The sequence below is a fragment of the Mastacembelus armatus genome, chromosome 9, assembly GCF_900324485.2.
Source record: "Mastacembelus armatus chromosome 9, fMasArm1.2, whole genome shotgun sequence".
NCBI classification, from domain to species: domain Eukaryota; kingdom Metazoa; phylum Chordata; class Actinopteri; order Synbranchiformes; family Mastacembelidae; genus Mastacembelus; species Mastacembelus armatus.
The window spans coordinates 2,119,555-2,142,499 of record NC_046641.1 but is presented as its reverse complement, the minus strand read 5'-3'; the positions used below and the strand labels follow the sequence as shown (position 1 = coordinate 2,142,499).

Sequence of the window (22,945 nt, the reverse complement as noted above, 5' to 3'; positions counted from 1 at the left end):
CTTTTATTTCGAAGGTTTAGCGGAAGTAGAGCACGTGACCGGTGACGGCGGCTGTAGCTGCTTTCTTTGCAAAGGAATGTCGCTGCTACATCTGTGTCGGGATGGAGGGCTGACAGATGTCTCAGGAACAACATGCTGGGACTGCAGTTTATTGTCTTGCTAAATAACCGTGAGTACTGCTAGGCCGCTCCGCCCGGAGGAAAAGACTGCTGCCAATTAATGCCATTGTGCGAAGAGGAGCAAAGCTAAGCTAATATTGGCTTGGTAGCTAGCTAGCTCCAACAGAGCAAAGGGATAACGTTACCTCTGAGCTAGGCTAGAAAACAAACCCGACTGCTTCATCACTGTCTGAAGCCGGTGTTGCCCTTGACATACTCTGTATTGTTGGCATTATTTATAGCCATTATGTTTCATAATTCTGTGACGCTACAAGAGCTTAGTAGCCTGGACAGCTAAATGTTAGCTGGGTAAAGGATTGACTCCAAAAAGACTAAATTCACCTGCCACCGCCAATTATGCACAGCTGCTCTTTGACTTTGAACTAGTTTCTCCTTAAGTGAGCAGAGGCGCTCTCTGTGTTGGCCATGCTGATCTTCATGGTGAATAATGTAGTACCTTCTGGGGCCCGGTGACAGCTCCATTAGCATTTTATAGGTCCATGGTGACAAGCTCTGATGACCACATATAAGTCCTTCTGTAGTCATCCACTAATTACTTAATGTCAAGGATTTATTTTTACCGGTTTCTGTCCTGGTAGCTTGACATATTAAAAGACAATAGTTTGGTTTATATAATGAACAATGCAAGGTTGTCCATCACTGTTTCCCAGAGTCAAATGAGGCACCACTAAATACCTTGTTTTGTCAGACCAATTGTTCAAAATCCAAAGATAGTCAATTTATTATTATTTATCAAGTCTTTCAAGTATGTGGAAATACATTTACCATTCCAACAATGGAATAAAAACAACCTTCCACTTTTTTCATCAGTCTTTGGATAATTATTCTACACAAATATGCTTAGCTCTATGAAACGAATGAAAAGATAAAACACATGAGGTGCAATCTGGCCTGCATTAAGTCTAGATAGTGTGATTTTCATCTTACACACTCCGTGTGTGTGTTTATTCATATTTATCAGCTGAAATATTTTATGTATTGGTGTATGTTTTTCTGTAATTACCAGATCTGCCTAACCATTCCTATGACGATGTGGAATGAAAGCATGATGTTGTATAGGGTTATATTTTTACATTCCTGCATATTTATTATACCTACATTTTCAAAAGAAAAGACAGTTCATTCAAAATCATAACTTATCTTTGTATCTCTGTGTTTTTTCCCATAGATGATGCTCAAAACAACATGGTAGTTACCTGCAACACTAACTGGCAAGCGAGAACATTTTGTCAGCTTTAAGAGAAGAGTCGATCAATCCAGAGTCTGTATTTTGTAATTTGGCATCATATTTGTTTCTAAGCATGGACCTTTAGCTTCCACAGCCATTAGGGTACACTGTTAGATTACCATCAGTTTTTGTGTGGTAAATTGTTAGTAGAAGGGGAGCTCAACTCTGCCACCACTGGTTTCTGTACAAACTGTGAAGCCTCATCAAGATGTTTTCAGCGCTGAAGAAGCTGGTTGGATCTGAGCCAGGGCAGCTCAGGGAGAAGAACATTCCAGCTGGCCTGCAGTCGATGAACCAAAGTTTGCAGAGACGCTTCGCCAAAGGGGTTCAATATAATAGTAAGTAATTCAACCAGCTGGGTGAAGTGACGATTATGTTTGTCCACTTATCAGTTTCTAATGTTGGTTTTTATTTAAGTCGATGGACTATTTTTTGACTAACATAATGTAATGTTTCTTCCCAACTCAAGTGAAAATAGTAATTCGGGGAGACAGAAACACAGGAAAAAGTACTTTATGGCATCGACTGCAGGGAAAGAAATTTGTGGAGGAGTACATACCCACTCAGGAGATTCAAGTAACAAGTATCCATTGGAATTACAAAAGTAAGTCTAAGTAATAGCAGCTTGTTTTTTTTTATTTTGTCAGTACTGCTTTGGCTATGTTTCTATTCTCATGTGTCATTGACACCTGGTGTTTGTACCTTGGTGATTTATTTCAGTGGCTCCTTATCAAGGTAAAAATTTGTGCTTTCAGATTGAGTATCAGCTAACCAATTAGAGTAGGTGTCCTGTGTTAGTTAGTACTTCCATACCAAGCAATACCGTTTAGCACCACCATGTCTTGTAGTGTTTTAGTTACTGGGTCCATATTAGCCACTTAAGTGTCTGCAGTCAATTCTTTTACTCTGTGGCCCAAGAACATGAATATTGAAAACATCCTTCCTGTTTTTCTCAGCTACTGATGATGTGGTCAAGGTAGAGGTGTGGGACGTGGTAGACAAAGGTGAGTGTTGACACACGGCAGTCAGACTTTGTGCTGAGGCTGACCTTGTGTTGACAAATGACACCTTTTACCTGTCAATCTGTTTCAAGTGTTTCATGACATCAGACAGAACCATGGTTGCTTGTTTGTTTTTCTGTCCTCAGTGTTGTCTTTTTTTGCACCTTTCTCGAATTCATCTTAGGCCAAAAATATCCTCTTCTTGAAGGTGTAGGTGAGCACCACTATAGTGTGTAGAAATTAAAGTCAACTGTGTGCCGTGAGTTTGCTCCGCCTCATTCCACTCTTATCTGAATGTCAATATTCTCAAAGTTTGGCTCTCCCCAGGTTTGCTGTGTGGCTGATTTTCTGCTATGTATAGACAGAGCCTGAGCATCTGCACCGTGTGAGCCATAACTTAGTGCCCGCAGCCAATATTTAAAGGATAATGTGTTGAAATTAGGCAACAAGATGCGTTTATTATGGAAACACATCTTGCTGCGATGCTGCTCTGCTTGCTTTACTTAACACTAAGCTGTAGATTGATTTTTATCATCAGCTCGTCTGAACATAACACTTTTGATTTCTTCCAGGCAAAGGCAAAAGGCGTGGAGACAATTTGAAACTGGAGAATGAGCCCCAAGAGGTGATTATCACATGACTGTCAGTTGTTCAGTAGTAAAAGACTCACTTGTAGTATGTGGGTCATGATGGAATTAGCCAAAGAGGTTGTGTGTAAATGTTAAAAAAAAATTGTTAATGACACTATTGTTTTACATTGTGTGATTAATCCTATTGTTAAATGTATGTGTTGTAGTCAGATGAGGTGGCGCTGGATGCAGAGTTCCTGGATGTGTATAAGAACTGCAATGGAGTTATTATGATGTTTGACATTACCAAGCAGTGGTAAGAGTTGTGACCTGTTGTCCTAATATTTGCTCATCATTGAACTGTAATACTACAATATGTATGAATATATTAAGTTTCAGGCAGTTTGCATGTGGCTGTGACGCAAAGGGTTTTCAGTGACGGATGTTGCTCAGTTTTAATGATCCACACTGCTCACTTTTGACATTTTCATTCATTACACTTATTGTATCCCTTTTTTTTTGGACTCATTCCTATCTGCAGTCCTGCTGCTGTAAATGCTTGTCAGAGCACCAAATGTGCATTAATCTGCAGCTGAAGATAGTCCTCAACAAATACGCTACTTTGGTTGTTTTCGGTATTTTCTTTGGATTCATGCCCTGTGCCCTTTATGCTGTAAACTATCTATGTTCTGCTGTCACAGACACTGATGTGAAACTTGGTACAGATATATACCGTCCATTATGACTCATTAAGTCATTTTAAATGAACCTTTAAATAAGCTGTATGCGACAAAAAAATCAAGCAAACTGATATGATGAATGGATGAAATAAATTCCTCCATTTTAGCCTTCACTGACCTAATTAAATTTTTTAATAGAAGCTTCTGTGTTTTATTAACCCACCAGCGGATCAATGTGATTTTCTCAATTGCAGGACATTTAATTACATCCTGAGGGAACTACCCAAAGTACCCACCCATGTACCAGTTTGTGTGTTGGGAAACCACAGGGACATGGGCGAACATCGTGTCATCCTCCCTGATGATATAAGGGACCTGATTGCTGGACTAAACAGGTAGAGATCTGCACTCAGTGTCAGGGATGGGAACAGAAACCATCACTGTGATGGTTAATGTGGAGGATCATACATGAGACCAGGTATACTAGTAGAACCTGATTTAAGGGTGAATTTGACAGTGACCGTGTTTCTGTCTTTTATTTGTACAAATATATTTAATCTTTCTTCGTGAATTAACCAGTAATTCTTTTGCTGTACAGACCAATGGGATCATCTTACATCCATTATGCTGAATCCTCAATGAAGAATGGATTTGGATTGAAATATCTGCACAGGTTTTTCAACATCCCCTTCCTGCAGCTACAGGTTTTAGTTTTTACTTCTTGTCAGTTGTATTATAATTATTTTTAATCTACTGTTTCCATGCTTCCCTGATTTGTGATGATAATTGATACAATTTTGTAATTGTGAATACAAAATTATTTAAATGGATGAAAATTATATAAAAGTAGCTGGCTCTATTGTTGACCTGCTTTGTATACATTGTGAATATGATGACTGTGACCAGTTATTCATGTCAGGTCTGTGTGTGTCTCTGTGCGTATACAGAGAGAGACCCTCCTGAGGCAGCTGGAGACCAATCAGCTGGACATGGATGCCACCCTGGAGGAGCTCTCTGTCCAGCAGGAGACTGAAGATCAGAACTATGAGATGTATTCTATCTTATTTTTTTAAACTGCTGTTCAGAGCCGCTAGATAGATATGAGCAAAAGCCTTTTCACAGCGTCTGTTCATTTAGGAGCTTCTTATTGCTGAGGCTGTGAACATGTTATAGGCTGACTTTTACACTTTTTTTTTTTTCTCTGCAGTTTCTTGGAAAACTTGGAATCTCGCAGTAAGGGCTTTGGCTCTCCAGGTGCAGCCAATGGTCAGAGTCCTTCCTCAGGCTCCCAGTCCCCCATTGTCCCTCCCAGTGGGACCTCCACAGGCAGCTCCAGCCCCAGCACCCCGCAGCCCCCAATCCCCTCCCAGGTGCTTCCACAGTCACCACCTGTGTCTGCATCCCACCCTCCACCTCCCATGGTGACAGTTGGTGGGGCAGCTTCACCTATTGTTGAGTCAAAGCCAACAGCCCAGTCTCCCGAACACCTTCAGTCCTCAGGCCCAGCTGGAGTGTCAGCCCCCCAGAAACGCAGCTTCATCTCCCGCTGGTTTGGCTCATCTATTGCTGCTGACTCTGCAGTCCCTACACCAGGTGAGTCTCCATTGTATACAGTGGGTACGGAAAGTATTCAGACCCCTTTACATTTTTCACTCTTTGTGTCATTGCAGCCATTTGCCAAAATCAAAAAAGTTCTTTTTATTTCTCATTAATGTACACTCAGCACCCCATCTTGACAGAAAAAAACAGAAATGTAGAAATTTTTGCAAATTTATTAAAAAAGAAAAACTGAAATATCACATGGTCATAAGTATTCAGACCCTTTGCAGTGACACTCATATTTAACTCACATGCTGTCCATTTCTTCTGATCCTCCTTGAGATGGTTCTGCTCCTTCATTGGAGTCCAGCTGTGTTTAATTAAACTGATTGGACTTGATTAGGAAAGGCACACACCTGTCTATATAAGACCTTACAGCTCACAGTGCATGTCAGAGCAAATGAGAATCATGAGGTCGAAGGAACTGCCCAAGGAGCTCAGAGACAGAATTGTGGCAAGGCACAGATCTGGCCAAGGTTACAAAAGAATTTCTGCAGCACTCAAGGTTCCTAAGAGCACAGTGGCCTCCATAATCCTCAAATGGAAAAAGTTTGGGACGACCAGAACTCTTCCTAGACCTGGCCGTCCAGCCAAACTGAGCAATCGTGGGAGAAGAGCCTTGGTGAGAGAGGTAAAGAAGAACCCAAAGATCACTGTGGCTGAGCTCCAGAGATGCTGTAGGGAGATGGGAGAAAGTTCCACAAAGTCAACTATCACTGCAGCCCTCCACCAGTCGGGGCTTTATGGCAGAGTGGCCGGACGGAAGCCTCTCCTCAGTGCAAGACACATGAAAGCCCACATAGAGTTTGCCAAAAAACACATGAAGGACTCCCAGACTATGAGAAATAAGATTCTTTGGTCTGATGAGACCAAGATTGAACTTTTTGGCGTTAATTCTAAGCGGTATGTGTGGAGAAAACCAGGCACTGCTCATCACCTGCCCAATACAATCCCTACAGTGAAACATGGTGGTGGGAGCATCATGTTGTGGGGGTGTTTTTCAGCTGCAGGGACAGGACGACTGGTTGCAATTGAAGGAAAGATGAATGCGGCCAAGTACAGAGATATCCTGGAAGAAAACCTCTTCCAGAGTGCTCAGGACCTCAGACTGGGCCGAAGGTTCACCTTTCAACAGGACAATGACCCTAAGCACACAGCTAAAATAACAAAGGAGTGGCTTCGGAACAACTCTGTGACCGTTCTTGACTGGCCCAGCCAGAGCCCTGACCTAAACCCAATTGAGCATCTCTGGAGAGACCTGAAAATGGCTGTCCACCAACGTTCACCATCCAACCTGACAGAACTGGAGAGGATCTGCAAGGAAGAATGGCAGAGGATCCCCAAATCCAGGTGTGAAAAACTTGTTGCATCATTCCCAAGAAGACTCATGGCTGTACTAGCTCAAAAGGGTGCTTCTACTCAATACTGAGCACAGGGTCTGAATACTTATGACCATGTGATATTTCAGTTTTTCTTTTTTAATACATTTGCAGAAATGTCTACATTTCTGTCAAGATGGGGTGCTGAGTGTACATTAATGAGAAATAAAATGAACTTTCTTGATTTTGGCAAATGGCTGCAATGACACAAAGAGTGAATGACTGACAAACGTTTAGCTCTTTTTAGTGCAAAGAAGAGTAAGATGATGTCTCCACAACATGTTTCGATTAGTATTGATTGATATTATAGATTAGTATACTCCTATATGAATTCTTAACTCCCATTATCCCATAACCATGTTATCAGAAGCTGGAGAAACTGCCATACCAGTCTTGCAAATTTACTTTCACATCTAAAATACTATTTTGGTCGAACAAAATTGAGCAGATTAATTTGGAATGAGGTAAGTGGTATTTTGGAAATGCTCTCTTTCTGATAGTAGCACCTTGACAATCTCATTTCTGAAATTTGAATTGACAACCCTTAATGCAGGTAAATCTCCTGACACTATTGACTTGTGCCACCAGAGTGTTTTAAGAGAAAAGAACCACTGTGTCCCTTATTCAAAACCTGTTTTAATCAGACTATGAAGAATGGATTCTCTTCCTGTCTTGTAGACAGGCCATTGTATACCGGGTACCGAGGGAGGTTAGATGTAATATGGACTGTGATGCATATAGGCCAATACGTATACTGAGTACACTCTTTACCATTACAGTGTATACTCGGATCAAGTTACTTGATGACTGCTCTCATACATTTCTGTGTTTTTCCTCAGAGGACCCTCCTGCACCAGTTTGTCCTGCTAAGGTTCAGAGTGTGGATGACTTTGTGCCAGATGAGAGACTAGATAAGAGCTTTTTGGAGGACAGCCTGCCTTTAAAGACCAAGATCCCTCAACCTGCGCCAGCTCCAGCTGCAGACAGCGACAGGTGGGATGTACCTTATGTCATGTACATCTTGAAATTTAGTGTAGATAGGGGGGAAAAAAAACATTAATTCCAACTAGATTTATTTACAACTTAATGTTGACGTGCTATAAAATGTTGTACATGTGTTTTTTTTTTTTTGTTTTTTTTTTTGCATTTATACATTTGATGTCACAGAACTTTTTGTTTCAGTTTATTTCACAGTAGCCCACAACAGCAGACTTTCTCTGTAAGTCAAAGTAAAAAGGACATTTTTGTGTTGTCTCCATTCTAGTGATGGTGATGACAGAGGAAACCCCATGGTATCTGGTTTCCAGGATGAGCTTGATCCTGATGACACTGTGCCCAGCATTCCCCAACCTAAGACCCTGCCCCATATTAAAGATATCACTCTGACCAGTGATGAGGAGGAGGGAGTCCCACCAGCCCCCACTGTCACACAGGACCAAGACTTGGACAGTGATCCTGAACTTAAAGCGTAAGTCTTTCGTTGGAAGAACATGGATTTCCACCCCCAGAATTTAGCAGTTCAAACAACATAATTTAATTTGTTGTGGTTGGATGAAAGAGTTAGAGGAATGGTACATGACTAAGTGCTGGTTTGCAACAGGGAGTCACCCTGGGGATTACCAGCAGCTGGCAACAGCTTGTGTCAACAGCCACAGGGAAACAGATTTTGCCCCTTTCCTTGCAGTTCATACTAATAATAATTTGTGCCCCTGTCTGTTCAGACCACAATCCCCCCCATACAAGCCAAACTCAAGACCAAGTTCAAAAAGTAAGAAGTGGGATAAAGAGTGAGAATGAAAGTGTGCCTCAGTAACCCATTCTCACATATTCTCACCTAAATTTTTTTTCTACTACCACAATCCTATTTTGGTTTTGGGTATATTTTATAATGTTAACTTAAACTTATTAAGTCATGCTTTTTTCCAAGTAGTCCATAGTAGGCCCCATTACTCATTTGGTTTATTGGTTTGATGGATAGATTAGGGCTGTTCAATTATGGAAAAAATCATAATCATGTGTAATTTACACAATTACTCATTGACTTTGGAAATATGTTGCATTTATTGAACAAAAGAAATTCTCCCTTAAAACAAATAATATAAAATATATTTAAATGTATAAATAGCGGTGCCGACACCACCGCGACTTCTGTGGCTGCTCTCTTTCCACCATCTTCACTCACGCTGATTTTTAAACACCACCAGATACCGCATGTGCGTCATTAAGAGCGTAGGCCAAAATAACTTGAAAAACAGAATAAATATATATATATATGCCATTCATATATAAATATATGAATGGCATTCAAATTATTCCCTCGCTCACCTTGCACGAGTTCCAGCTGAGCTGTTTCTTTGTCTGTCTTTTTTTGTTTTGACCAGACTGTACACAAATTATGAGGACATTCAGTCACAATTTACTGTAACTTGAGTTTCAGGTACAATTTATGCCCTGAGCTTGGAGTCATTCAGGTCTTTTACATAAAATGCACAGTATAACCCAATGTAACCATGGCATATACTGTATGCTGAATAAAATACTAGTATACTAGTAAATTGTCATTTTATTTTAGGCCTGTGATCCAAATTACAAAACCAAAGGTGGCATCTAAAGCTCCAGATCTCAGCAGCCAGACCACAGCACCCATCTCTCTAAGTTTAACTCCAGCAGCAGAGCAGCCAGCCAGACACCAGGGAAGGAAGAAGGGAAACACACCCAAAGCCGAGGACTCTGATTCTGACCCCGAGGCCCCAGTAGCTCAGCAGATGCTCTCTTTTGTCATGGACGACCCCGACTTTGAGTCTGAAGCATCAGACACACCAAAAATATCAAAGGTAAAGTAGATCTAGAGGTGTAGTGGGTTTATTTTGAGGATGACTCAGTTCACAGTTCTTTTTACTGCTGAAGCCTGAGTTTTTAAAATATGCTGGATTTGAGTCAGGGATTATTTAAGTCGTCAGCCAAATTTCCAGCATGGCATAAGACAAAATACATACTGGAGTTTATTTATAAAGAGATTTTAATTGCACATCTGTCATGCTGCTTCTGTGTTCTTGTCTTTTTTGGAAAATGGCAACTTTTCCTCTTGTTAATAGCTTCTTTTTGGCTGGCCTGCTCTTCCTAGGATACATTTCCAATCAGGGACGAGCTTCTGTCTGACCTCTCTGATGATGACATGCAGTTAGCCAAGGTGCCAGAACCTCTGAAGCCCACTGTGATTTCCTTCAAACATAAGGACGATACTGATCTGTTTGGCCTCGGCATCAAAGAAGAATCTGTTATAACCAAGGACAGCAGCGAGGACCAGGAAGGCAAGTGTCTACTTCTATCATTTTAAGTTTACACATAATTCACATTGTGATCAGGATTCACACTAGTATACATGAATAGGCTCTTGCTGTCACTATAATGTAACTATATTCAGTATCTGCTTTTTGAATTAGTAAACAGATGTTGGTAAAGTTCATTGTCTGACCAAACAGAAAGAAAAAGCAGAGTGTCAGAATAAACTTCTTTTTATTTGAAAATCTAATAAGTCCCTGCCTTGCCTCAGAATACTTACATGAATGTGTAATTTGCTAACAGTCACCACTGGCTGAGTGACTTGTGTAGAGGTTGTTGGTCTACATGTTGTGGTCTGGCACTCCCCTGTGTTGTTAACAGCATTGTGTCTGCAGCAGTGGGGAATAGCTTCTGTTGATGCACTAGTACCAGGGGAAACCATTATCTACCACACTGTATTGCTGCAGGTTTTTTGAAATAAAGTAGGCTATAGACTGAGTTATTTTCTTTACTGGTTCAAGTTTGGCTGGAAATCTTGTAGTGGCTGTCCACCTCAGCTGCTGGTGCTGGAGTTCAGTTCTCCATTTCACTGACATTAGTCTGTGGGTGACGATGAAAATTACTGACACAATGCTAAACCCATGTCTGGCAAGCCTTATTATTACATCCAAAATGCACACAAACACTTACTCACTTTGAAGATAAACTCTGGGTACACTCAGCTACAAGGTGAAAATGTCCCAGTGCATTATTGTGCCCTTAGATTCTGCCTTTTTCATTATGTCAACAAAATATCATGAACAATGCACAAATATCTACTCCGGAAATCGGTAAGCTAATTCACAATTATAGAATGTTTATCAGTATACATATAATGCATTCAGAAAGTATTCAGACCCCCTTCATGTTTTTCAACTTTATGTTGCTGCCTCATACTACAGTTAATATAAAGTAATATCAATTAATTTTTTGTCATTAATCTACACACATAATGACGAAGTGAAAACAGAATTTTAGAAACGTTTGTAAATTTATTAAAAAGGAAAAACAAAAACATGACATTACATAAGTATTCAGACCCTTTACTCAGTACTTATTTGAAGCATATTTGGCAGCAAAAGCCTTGGTCAGGTTGGATGGGGACTGTCGGTGGACAACCATTTTCAGGTCTTTCCAGAGATGTTCCACAGGGTTCAAGTCAGGGCTCTGGCTGGACCACTCAAGGACATTCACAAAGTTGTCCCCAAGCCACTCCTGTGTTGTCTTGGCTGTGTGTTTAAGGTCGTTGTCATGTTGAAGGTGAAGCTTTGGCCCAGTCTGAGGTCCTGATCGCTGGGGAATAGGTTTTCATTGAAGATGTCTTTCTGAATTTCTGAATCCACTGTATTTAAAAGTGCCAAATTTCTTATCGATTATTAGTATTATCTAGTCATACATTAACTTAGATCTGCTCATCTTTCAGAAAAAGAAAGCAAACACTCCTCCAAAGAAAAGAAGAAAAAGAAGAAGAAAAGCAAAGAGGTAATCTTTGTTACATTCTGTAAGTAGCATCGTATGAATGCCAGTCAATAAATTGTGTCATTCTGCTTTCAGGAGGACGACAAGAGCAAAAAAAAACACAAACACAAGAAAAAGGAAAAAGAGGAAGCTGCTTCCGATGACAAAAAGAAAAAGAAATCTCGGACCAAGAAGACAGAAGTGGACGAGCTGGAGGACTTTCTGGGTGGAGGAGCAGGATTGATCAAAAGAGATGACGGTGATTATGAAGAACTATAGAAGCTGTTAGTTTTATTAGAAAATGCAGCCACTGAACAGCACCATGGTGCATGGTCCTCCGGGTTCCTTGACTTGTATGTGCATAAAGCAGCATCTCCAAGCCATACACAATACGCAAGGCTACGGACAACACCCAGGTAAAATAACCAAGGACTCCTGTATGTTCCTTTTGATTGATTTTCCCCATCTGCACTATTGCTGTCACTTCCATTCCAATCAGTAAGAAATCACCAGAGAGCCAAGTGTACTGTATTGAACCATGCCACATAATTTGATCACCGGTATAGCCACAGATTGGCTCTTTGTACTTTCACATGATTGAATATGTTGGCTTACTATTTTTGTTGATTTGATACACTCTGCAAGTGATCCAGTCCCAATCATCAGCTGTAAATAAGGGTAACATTGTGTCTGAATGTTTGTGTGTTTGGTGTAATAATTGAGAGCATGCTCAAAGTGATGACTGATTCTTTAAACTCCATAGTTTTCATGTTTTTTTTTTTTTTTTTTTTTTCTCCTTCTTGGTGGCTTGAAGCAGAATGGCAGATCTTTGTCAGGTCTGAAAACTAAGATGGTGTGTTGATTACAGAATTTTACCCATCAACACTAAGGAAGGAAAGGAAGGAAATAACCTCTGCCTGATTTGCTCTTAGGGTATGTCCACTATAATCCAGAATTTTTTTTAATTAATCTATTTCTCTCTTGTTTGACCTTGTGTCCAAATTAAAGTCATACATTGTTTTTATTCAAAACTTGAGCTTTTTTGAAAACTCCATTGGATGCATGTTAAAAACAAGTCAGGTTGTCCCATTCATGGCCTTGCTTCACCTGATCTGGAACACTCCCTGTTTTTGACAGTCTGCCACCAACATCTATCTAAGTCATACTGAAATCCAGTGACAGAAACAAGAGTACGAGATAACTTATTACTGCAAAGTGTCAATCCAAAGGCCCATAGATCCAGATATGAGTGTACATACAGGTCACATGTTAGCCAGGTACAAATGTGGTCAAAGACAGAACAGATGTTCATGTCTGCTCAGATCAGACTGTGATATTAGCCCAGACATAGCCTAACCACACGCACATGCATCCTGTCTTATAGTGGAGGACAATGATGCAGCATCAGCGACTTCTTGCACCTTCCCGATAAAATGAGTGAAATGACAGAATGTTCTGCCTTTTCTCGCCTAGTTTGATGACTTCTGCAGAGTATTCAGTGATAATGGCCAGTGTGGTCACATGGCATTTAACTGTAAACATGGAGATGACAAAAAGGAGTAATCAGGGTCTCTGTGTTGTATTGGAAACCTGGGATCTTTTTAGTTTTCCAGTCCAGGAAAACATACACAATGAAAGTCATAAAACACATTTTAGGTTTTGTTTTATTTGAGTTCATCTATAATCGCACTCGGCCTCTTCCTGGAGCTTGGGAATGTGAGATAGCGCCCAACTTCACCACCCACAATCATTCCAGATTCATTCCCTTCCTAAATCTGTTTACACACATAAACATTTATTGTTGGTGCTGTTAAATGGAACAGTGAATTTATAAATAACTCTACATCATATTCTGTCACAGCAGAAGTTTATTACTCATTACCTGATCTGACAGTAACCAACTTCAAAGGCAAATACTCTGTTTTTCTGGTGTTTCACTGCAGATGGATCTTCTGCTGTGAATGTATGTCATTTTCACAGCATGTTATAAGTGACCTCGCTTAGTGTGGATGTAGTCTTCATGTCTAACTACAGCCCCTTAACTTGTTCTGGCAGTAAACACTAAATTTATGATTTCATCTACCTGTCAAAATACCTGGCCTTTTAACCTCATTTGCACAACTTAATTCGATTTCTCCCTGCCCCACCTGTCTCTGCTACACCATACAGGCTATATACAACTCTCCATGTTTTTTGCAATTGCCTTAATAGAGGTTACTTCAAGGGGAATGATGTGCCGTTATCCTCAAGAACCATTTTTAAGTGTTCTTAATGTAACTGTTACCTGTAAACTCTGGAGGGTTAAGAATGTTGTCCTAGCCTTTTACTGGTGAAACAGAATCTATATCATCCCCAAAGCCTGTTGTAAGGTTGCAGTGAATCAGTACATTTGTCTTTGGTTTCTGTTTTGTAATGCTGTGTTATGGAATTATGTTATTACTTCTCTGTAAGTGCAACATTAGCAACCTTTTCTCATTGTTTCATCTTTATTTATTCCTTGGGTTTTGTTTTCTTTCGAAACCTTTCATTTGTGTGATCTGTGCTTGAAATTGTCTATGGTGAAATGCATCACATGCAGCTTATTATGGGTTGTTGTTGTTTATATTTGTAACCCATCCTCCAGTGGTTTACTTCCGCTGCTTTTAAGGAAATGCACATGGTGATAAGAACGGCTACTCAGTTCCTGTGTTATTTCTTTTGTCTAATGGTTCAAATTGCCTGCTTCTGGAAATGATCTGCAGTATCTTTGGTAAATTGCATCACCAAAATGTTGCAAACAAGTGAAGCTCTCTTGATAATGAGACAGAAGATAATGCTATGTATTTTTAGACTTGTTTTTGACCAGCAACATTTCATACAATTTCCATCTCTCATACATGCAGTTACACTATTGGTTTACAAAGACATCTTGTTAGATTTTTCCAAAGTTGAAACTATGCAGCATTGATCCTGATTACTGTATGCTATTTTTTGTCGTTTGTCATGTGATTTAGGATAAATGCTGAGGTTTCAAGTAAATGTACAGTAAGAAAAGAATGTATAAAATATATTAATAAATATATACATTTGAGAAACTTTGTTCCAAAAGTAAATATTCCATGTGGAAACAATGTCATTCAAATCGTATGAAATTATGTTGACAGGAAACATCCAATAGGGAAATGAATGAAAACCTGCTATCAAAATTACTATTTCTGATCATGGATATGCACTTTGGAAATAATGTATTTAAGATATTTTTCCACATGGTTGCATGACATTTTGGAATGAAAACCTTCGTTTATTTTTCACCCCACATGTTCCATCCTTACACTATGTGTGTGTTTGCCTGTGTTTGGTTTGTTCAATAAAGGCAAACATTTCTTCATAAAGTGCATTTCTTATTTTATTTTTTGAATTTCACCATCAAAAGATGTTTTCGCAAAGCATTCCAGCATTATGTTCCTGCCAGCTGTTGTTTTTCAGCCAGGGGTAAGTTATATTTGGACCTCTTTGATGTTACTGTTCTGTCAGTCTTTCAGTGGTGCTTGAATTAATCCAGAAGAAGATGAAATGTGACCATTTCCCACATCATTCTAGCTCGCAAGAGGCTACATTTTCATACTGTGGATCCATCTGAGTTCTGTTTACAACAATATCGTGTGGCCCCTTTGTTTTCTGATGAATGAAAAAGATCTTAAAATTAATACAATTTAAAGTAAATGTCAATGTTTCTGTGGCATGGGAAAAATGGCGATTTTACCTCACTGAAGTCTTTTGACGCTGTGAATGAAATAGAGAACTTTGTTAATGTGTGCTCAATGTGAATTAGTCAGATTTACTGTAATATACAGTAGCTACATTGTCAGTTTAACACTTAAAAGCCAGTTTTCTGTTTTTCTAGTCTTTCTAAACAGAAAAACATGCCGCTTATTTTGTATGTATAGTATTTATATGTTTGCTTTCGATCACTAAACTGAAAATGCAATGCTGTCTTTGTGGAGAAGCATGACTTACTTCTGCAGTTAATAACGATGGTCACCATAGGCACCAAAGGCAGCACAATCCAACGAGCAAAACTCCAGATATAAGCACCAGAGGCTATACGATAATGGCAAAGAAACACAAATGTGATTTGGGTTTTACATCCATCTTTACTTTGGATTACAATATTTACTTTGTCATTCATAGTGATGAATCCACATTGAACTTGGCAGTTCCCCTCAGCTCTGCTGCTGTTTTGGCTTTGTTCAGCTAATTGTTCTGGTTTTCAAGCTTGCAAGTAGGTTTTCATCAATATATTTTTTTCTAACCACAGCAGGTTAAGTACAAAAGCTCTGATAAACCCAATTAATGCAACTTTAATTTGGAATAAAACATTTTAAAATTAATTTCATAATAGTAGCTACCACAATATGTTACAGTTTAAGGTGTCACACTTCAGGAGGCTTGGTAACATGTAAGTAGTAATAATGTGCATGTATGAATTATTTGACTAAAATGAATTAATTGAATAAACACTTAAGGAAGAAATGATGCAATGTTCAATATTTTTTTGCCAAAATGCAACACAATAATGACATTAAGGCAGGGTTTCAAGATTTTTTGGCAGATTAAAAAAAAATGCTACAAAAACCTCATCTAAAGTATGTCTGATAAAGAATGTATCAAATTAACTGCCTGTACTTCCACATCCGTCAGACAGAGCAACAGCAGCATTTATTTGGAGTTCTCTTTCTGGTCACTTGATACATTTAAGTCTAACATTCACTCTCTTTTGGCTCTGTTTTGGTCTCCACCAATTCCCTAAAAAAGCTCTGACTACGTACTCCACTATGTTCACTAGTTAGTTGAAAATAACCATCTGGAATGTGCATTTATCATATAATCATTCTAACAGAGCATCTGGATCCATAGGACTGGCTAAAAAAACAAAAAACCATTATAGACTACAAGACTCCACAGATCTGAGAGGAACGGCAGAGTGTGTGATATTTCTCTGTGGGTTCATTGCAACAAATGGTACCTTTCACCTTAGATGCAGTCATCAATTGTTAATGAGAAAATTGACAAGTGGACAGCTTTAAAGATACCTTACTAACCCTTAGTTGGTGTAATGAGGTACAATTTGGGTCTATCCTTAGTGAGCATTTGGAGATCTGAATTACCAGAAATATGGGTGTACTGGCCTGACAAAGCTTTTTACTTACATCTGTGAAAGTAGCCTTCAGCCAGCTTGATGATGGAGTTATTTCTGTTCAGCACACCACACCAGTACACTCCCTCACCATGGCTTAGCTCTGCCACTGCTATAGTGAAGGAGTCTGAGTCCTGAGTCACCCTCAGTTTGCCTCCCTCCACTAAGTGGGCATTCTGGCTGAAGGTGAGTCCAGTGCAGCACTTGGTGGAGCTCTGCCTACACCAGACCCTCGGCAGACTCTCATGCTTTCGCTCAGTTGGACACGTCAGCTTCTGCCAGTACATTGCCTCACAGGCACCTGCACACAATCACCACGGTAAATTGTATAACCTCTTACAACTGCAATACACAGGTGACCTACTGCACAAAACTCAGGTCAACACAATACAGCATAAAGTCCTTTATGATGCTTTATGCTTTTCAACATTTAAGTGAAATTCAAAGTGGAAATGTATTCCTTTAGTGTATACTTGGCATATCAGGAAATAGTTTACCTTCCCCCAGACGTAACCCTGTAAGGTTTGACTAAATAGAGCAGCTCAACAATCATCCTTTTAAACCCTACAGGAAGTATCTGAATATTTTACACTACATATTTGTAAAGTTCTACACTTACCTATGGCCAAAAGCAATACTGAAATGAGAAGATGCATAATCCAAGCACTGAAACTGGTTTAAGTCTTTTTATAGTCATTAGGAAGAGGTGCTGCTTTTTATTTAGTTTCAGGAAACACCGCCCTCTACCCACACAGATGCTGTTATCTATATTTTTAGTTTAGCAATTCATTTACCATATCATTGTATCAACTGGTTTAATAACTAGCCCTGAAAGCATTTTCAGGAGTCATCTAAGTCATCAGATGTCATATTAATTATTACTATTTTTATAAAAAAGGATTTTCAGTCACATATTGAACTCAGTATTGCTCAACATTCTCAACTAATTGAATTTCTTCCAGCCAAATCGTTGAATCTCTGGCTTTTAATTTGAAAGGCATGTCAGTGAGTATGGAGCGCTCTCATTGGCTCCTCTGTCCGCGAATGAGCGACGCTCTTGTTCGCGTCTTCCTTTCGCCATGTGAGTAGTACTCCCTGCTAGCAGAAACAGTCATGGTAAGTTAAGAATTGATAATTGATGATTAATAGAATGATTGAGGGTTATGTCTCTTCAGTAACTTGGTGTGAGATCTACAGGGCGTAAGGCAAAGTTGTATTAGCAACGGAACACTAACGCTAATTCATATTAGCCTGATAGCCTCGTTAACAGTAAACACCACCGCTTGGTAATTGTCCCTGTAGTTAGATAAATCTATTGTGTATTATCTATAAATATTATATCATTGTGTATTATCTACTAACATTATACATTTAGCGAGCCGTATTTCTCTCTGTACAATAGTAGTAATAGTAGAAGTGGTAATAGTGTTGTAATTGGCACAAAGAAAGTTATGTCATATTAGGAGCTTAGAATTTTTTTATGAGGCATTTAGAACATTTAACCTGGGTTAAGAAGTCAATGCAACCAAAAGTTATGTCCTAAAAATGTAAAATGAACAAAAAATAGATAGTTTTTGATGGTCCTTGCATAATTTTCAACCATGTACACATTTTCCCATCAAACTTATATTAGTATATTTGGAGCCTGCATCTGAGATGAGGTAAGAGAATTCAGGTAAAGTATCTGTTTGGTTGAGACAACTTAATGCAGTGGTGTTGATGTGATGTTCTCAGCTCCGTCGAGAAGTGAGACTACGGAGGGAGTACCTGTACAGGAAGGCGCAAGAGGACAGGCTCCGAACAATAGAGGAGAAAAAACAGAAGCTGAAGGGAGCACTTGATGGTACGATGACATGTTCATTAGGTCCCAGTTGTTGACTTTTGCAGGACAGGTGCTTGTCACAAAATGATCATACTCACATCTTGCTTTAACATAAGCATTTCTTCTTCTCTGCAGAAAACTGTCTTCTTCCAACCGAAGTGCGCAAAGAAGCTCTGCAGCTACAGAAACTGCTGGAGTATGATGATGAAGGGGCAGAAGGCAAGTGTTGTCATGTCTTCAGCAGTATTATATCTGATACCTCCAGGTTCACTTTTTTTTTTCTTTAATCATCAGTTTTTTTATTTTGTCTGTGCAGGTGTCAGCTCTCACATGGATGATGAGTATAAATGGGCTGGAGTGGAAGATCCCAAAGTCATGGTGACTACATCCAGAGACCCCAGCTCCAGACTGAAAATGTTTGCTAAGGTCAGGCCATTGTCTCTGTGCTGAAGTGCTCACTGTGGTTGCTAGTGTGATGATGCATAAGCCAGGGAGAATGATGCCAGATAATGTTCCCTAATAACGGTCATGATGGTACAATAATGCATAATGGTCCATGTATTACTTACAGCTCATTGTTTTAATTTGTAACTGTCTCTGTGAATTTTCCAAGTTATAGACAATAGAAAGATATTTAAAAAGTACAAAGAAGTTATACGTACACATAAAAACAAATTTGTTTATGTAATTCCTTCACAGGACCTTAAATACCTGCATATACCACTCCAGTTTCTAGTACCTGACATGAGAATTTGTTGAGGTTTTCTTTTTTCTAATTAAATATGATATAATGGCAGTTTAACAAGTAACAGCATGTTCGTAGACAGACATCATTCTCTGGTTGTAGAGAGAAATTTGCAGTTAAAAGTCAACATTTTTGATATTCAGGCACTGGTGATGTGTCATACTACACACCTATTTTTACATTCAGAAAATTATTTCAGTTTATCAGTGTTTTTTTGCAAGCGTTCATTTGAAAGGGTAATCTCCAGGAAAAGGGTTGGGCATGATGTGTAGATGTAACAAGTTGATAGCTGTCAAATTTTGGATTTTAATGTGCAAATGTATTTCTAAAGTACCTTTTAAAGGCAGTGAGAGGCATGTCTTGGCAGTCATTTTTTGACTGTCTCTCAGATCTAAGAAGTGAAAGTAAAAACAAAACTGAGTGTGTGCTGTTTGGTAATCAATGGATCTCAACTTCAACTGACAATGGTTTTGACCGTTTGACTTCTCACCTGAAGACAACCATAAGAGGGTGATGTTCAATAGCAACTTGAAATTTGCTAAGCAAATTAACTCAGTTGTGAAATCGAGCTTCTTCTAGCTGAGGTTATTAAGAAAAGTCAAGCCATTTCTCTCTCGTAAAGATTTTGAAATAGTGCTTCATGCATTTACAATCTAGAATCAATCTAGAATTCATTATGTGTTATACTTGTCCCTTTCTCGTCTCCAGATAGTTCAGAAAGCAGCTGCTCAACTTGTAACATATACAAGTAAATTTGAGCATATATCGTTGGTACTGGCTTCTTTTCACTGGCTTCCTGTTCATTTTAGGATTGTTTTTTGTTTTTAAGGCCTTAAATGGTTTGACTACCCTGAATGCCTCATTGATATTGTGCAGTGGCACGAACTGACTAGAGTACTTAGATTATCAGGTCAGTACCTTCTAGGCAACTAGGAGCGGATATAAATGCTGGGGCAACTGTGCTTTTGCCATTGCAGCCCCTAAACTTTGGAACAGTCTACCTCTTAATGTTAGAGCAGCTACAGATTTTGCTTAAAATGCTTTATTTTCCTTGGCTTCTTACATGTAGTAGAGTCTGATACTTTCTTTATAATCTAACAGCTGTATGTTATTTATACTACAATGTTGTTTTATTTCTTGTTTTGGTTATATTTAAATTTTTTTTATATTTATTGATCTCATTCTGTCTATTTAAAGTATGGATGTTGTTTTTAAAGTGCTATATAAATAATTTTGATTTGTTTTGATAAGTAACCCTATCTATAACAATTCTAAAGTGATTTAGAGGTAATCTGAGCTGTGTAGATATGGTTCTGGTGTGCCATGCTTGTGGAAAAGCATGCAACAACAGTGCAGCTTGAAAAAAAAACAAAAACTAGTGGAAACACTGTACAGTACAGTATGGTGTCGTACCTGTTACAGGAGGTGAAGTTGATGTTCCCTGGAGCCCAGCGCATGAATAGAGGAAACCACGAAATTGCTGCACTGGTGCGAGCCTGCAAAGCCAACAGTGTTACAGACCTTGTCATTGTTCATGAAACAAGAGGGCAGCCAGGTATGCTTGTTTTATATATTTATGACATTGTTCTCTGTGACTTTGACCAAAAAGCCATCATGGTGTGTTTATACAGTGGCTTCAGGAAGTCTTCACATACTTTCTTTTTTTTTCACACTTTGTGTTATACTTTTAATTTTAAATGGCTAAAATTTCAGTGTTTTCCCATAAATCAATATCAGTATCTCATAATGTCTAAATAAAACATATTAAAAGACATTTTTAGACAAAAGCATTTAAACCCTTTACCATGGCTCCAGACTGTGTTTAGGTGCATCCTGTTTGCTTTAATTGTCTTTGAGATGTGTCTAGAATCACATGTTAATTGATTAGCAAAATGGTCATTATATTCATTTAAAAGTGCAGTGTGAAAGATTGAGCAGCATCTAGTGCAGAGAATACAATATATAACCTTCTGGGCACTGCCCTCTGGTTATAAGGTGCGAAGGAGGGTATAGTGACCATCGCCTTTACAACAAAACAGGGTTCCTTGTCCATTCTGGGCTAATTTAGAAAGATGGCTGCCTCTGTGAAAGGAGACCTGCTCCCTATGTATATTGAAAAGGCTCATTTTAAGATTAGGAAAATGCAGAGGTTGGTGTTTTCTGGTGATTGCGCACTAACTACAACATTTTTATGAATACTGTATTCCATTTCTGCTAATAGATCACTGTACTTTCTTCACATTGAACCTTTAAAATTAAATCTACAACACAATAAAGTGTAAAAAATGAAGACAGTAAATGTACTAAAGGAGCCCCGTGAATCAGCAGCAACACTAAAAGTCAGACCAGACTGTCTATTATAAGCAGATTTTGTTTTGTTTTTTGTAAAGTTCCCATGTAAACACTCCTAATGAACTTCAAGATATTAGCATTGTTTCAGTCTTCACTCAAACTACCACTGTGGTTCCTACAGCCTTATAGGGCCACTAGCATCACTGTACAATTATTTTAACAAGAAGTGGAAAGGCACTTGTCTGATTTTTTTTTTTTTTTTTTTTTTTTTTTTTTTTTCTCCCTTTTTCCACTACAGATGGCCTTGTGGTGTGCCACTTACCATTTGGACCAACAGCTTATTTCACACTTTACAATGTGGTAATGAGGCACGATGTTCCAGACATAGGCACCATGTCTGAGGCCTACCCTCACCTCATCTTTCACAACTTCACCTCACAGCTTGGCAAGAGGGTGAGTGACTCTGGACCATACACATGCCACTGATATTCATTTACACTACTTGTTTTTCTGTTCAACTAATTAATTCTGCTTGCACAGGTATCGAATATCCTCAAGTATCTTTTTCCAGTGCCAAAGGAGGACAGTAGGCGTGTAATTACCTTTGCCAACCAAGAGGACTTTATTTCTTTCAGGTCAGTAAGACTGCACTCATCAACTTAAATGCCATATAAATCTCATGCTATTTCAACAGCAATAATAATAGTATTTTTTTCTTTATTACAGACATCACACCTACAAGAAAACAGACCACAAGAACATTGAGCTGACAGAAGTAGGACCCAGGTTTGAAATGAAATGTATGTATGAATGGATAAATATATAAATAAAATTATATAAATAATTACACCTAAACTTCACCAAGAATTGAAAATACATTAAGCAAATTAATAGTTTTGGGTATACAGAAGAAAATGGAATGATGGTTTGTGTTTGTCAGGTATTTTCCTATTTTAGTTTAATCCCCCTTTTTCTGTTACACTTTTCTTTTGGGATGTGTAAAATGTTTAACATTTACTGTTTTGTTTTTTTTATAGTGTACATGATCAAACTGGGCACCCTGGAGAATGAGAGCACTGCGGATGTCGAGTGGCGTCACCATGCATACACACACACGGCTAAGAAAAGGAGGTTTCTCAGTGTGCAATAGGACACAAAAGAACTGATAAAGCATCACAAAATAGTTGTCTAAACTGTGCTTTTCAGTCATGAAATGTGGAGTTTATGAAATGACAAGTCACCAACCAAATATGGGTACAGTCACTTTAAGGATTTATTATAGTTGGCAGATCTGGTCACATTTATAGTAAATGAGTAGTTGCTCAAATTTGGTCAATATCATCGTGACACTAAAGCAAACCTCGACAAAACCACTGGTAAAGCCTAATGTAACATTTTTGTAATAAAAGTTGTTTTCAATGACTTGCATCGGTTCATCTTGACTTCATATATGCAAACATAAAGCTATTATTTTTTTTAAGTGTATGAATAACACA

At 38.7% G+C, this 22,945-nt stretch overlaps 2 protein-coding genes across 3 annotated transcripts; both read left to right on the top strand.

Moving 5' to 3' along the window:
• Positions 1–34: 34 nt before the first annotated feature.
• On the top strand, positions 35–14,785 carry rabl6b (RAB, member RAS oncogene family-like 6b). 2 transcript variants are annotated; one of them, XM_026320947.1, is made up of 17 exons: positions 35–169; positions 1,348–1,745; positions 1,877–2,011; positions 2,364–2,411; positions 2,593–2,622; positions 2,981–3,033; positions 3,205–3,293; positions 3,912–4,052; positions 4,256–4,361; positions 4,605–4,708; positions 4,865–5,250; positions 7,475–7,628; positions 7,900–8,103; positions 9,208–9,469; positions 9,760–9,946; positions 11,380–11,438; positions 11,511–14,785. In XM_026320947.1, the coding sequence occupies exons 2-17, from the start codon at positions 1,616–1,618 to the stop codon at positions 11,691–11,693; spliced, it is 2,271 nt and encodes a 756-aa protein (XP_026176732.1). In that variant the 5' UTR covers positions 35–169; positions 1,348–1,615; the 3' UTR covers positions 11,694–14,785. The 2 variants fall into 2 exon arrangements, with proteins under 2 accessions (XP_026176732.1, XP_026176733.1); XM_026320948.1 differs by lacking the exon at positions 2,593–2,622.
• Positions 14,786–17,632: 2,847 nt separating this feature from the next.
• Positions 17,633–22,871, top strand: imp4 (IMP U3 small nucleolar ribonucleoprotein 4). Its single transcript, XM_026322224.1, has 9 exons — positions 17,633–17,706; positions 18,325–18,433; positions 18,548–18,631; positions 18,729–18,838; positions 20,580–20,712; positions 21,748–21,902; positions 21,990–22,084; positions 22,176–22,249; positions 22,487–22,871. Exons 1-9 carry the CDS (start codon positions 17,704–17,706, stop codon positions 22,597–22,599), a joined length of 876 nt encoding a protein of 291 aa, XP_026178009.1. The 5' UTR covers positions 17,633–17,703; the 3' UTR covers positions 22,600–22,871.
• The last annotated feature ends 74 nt before the right edge of the window (positions 22,872–22,945 follow it).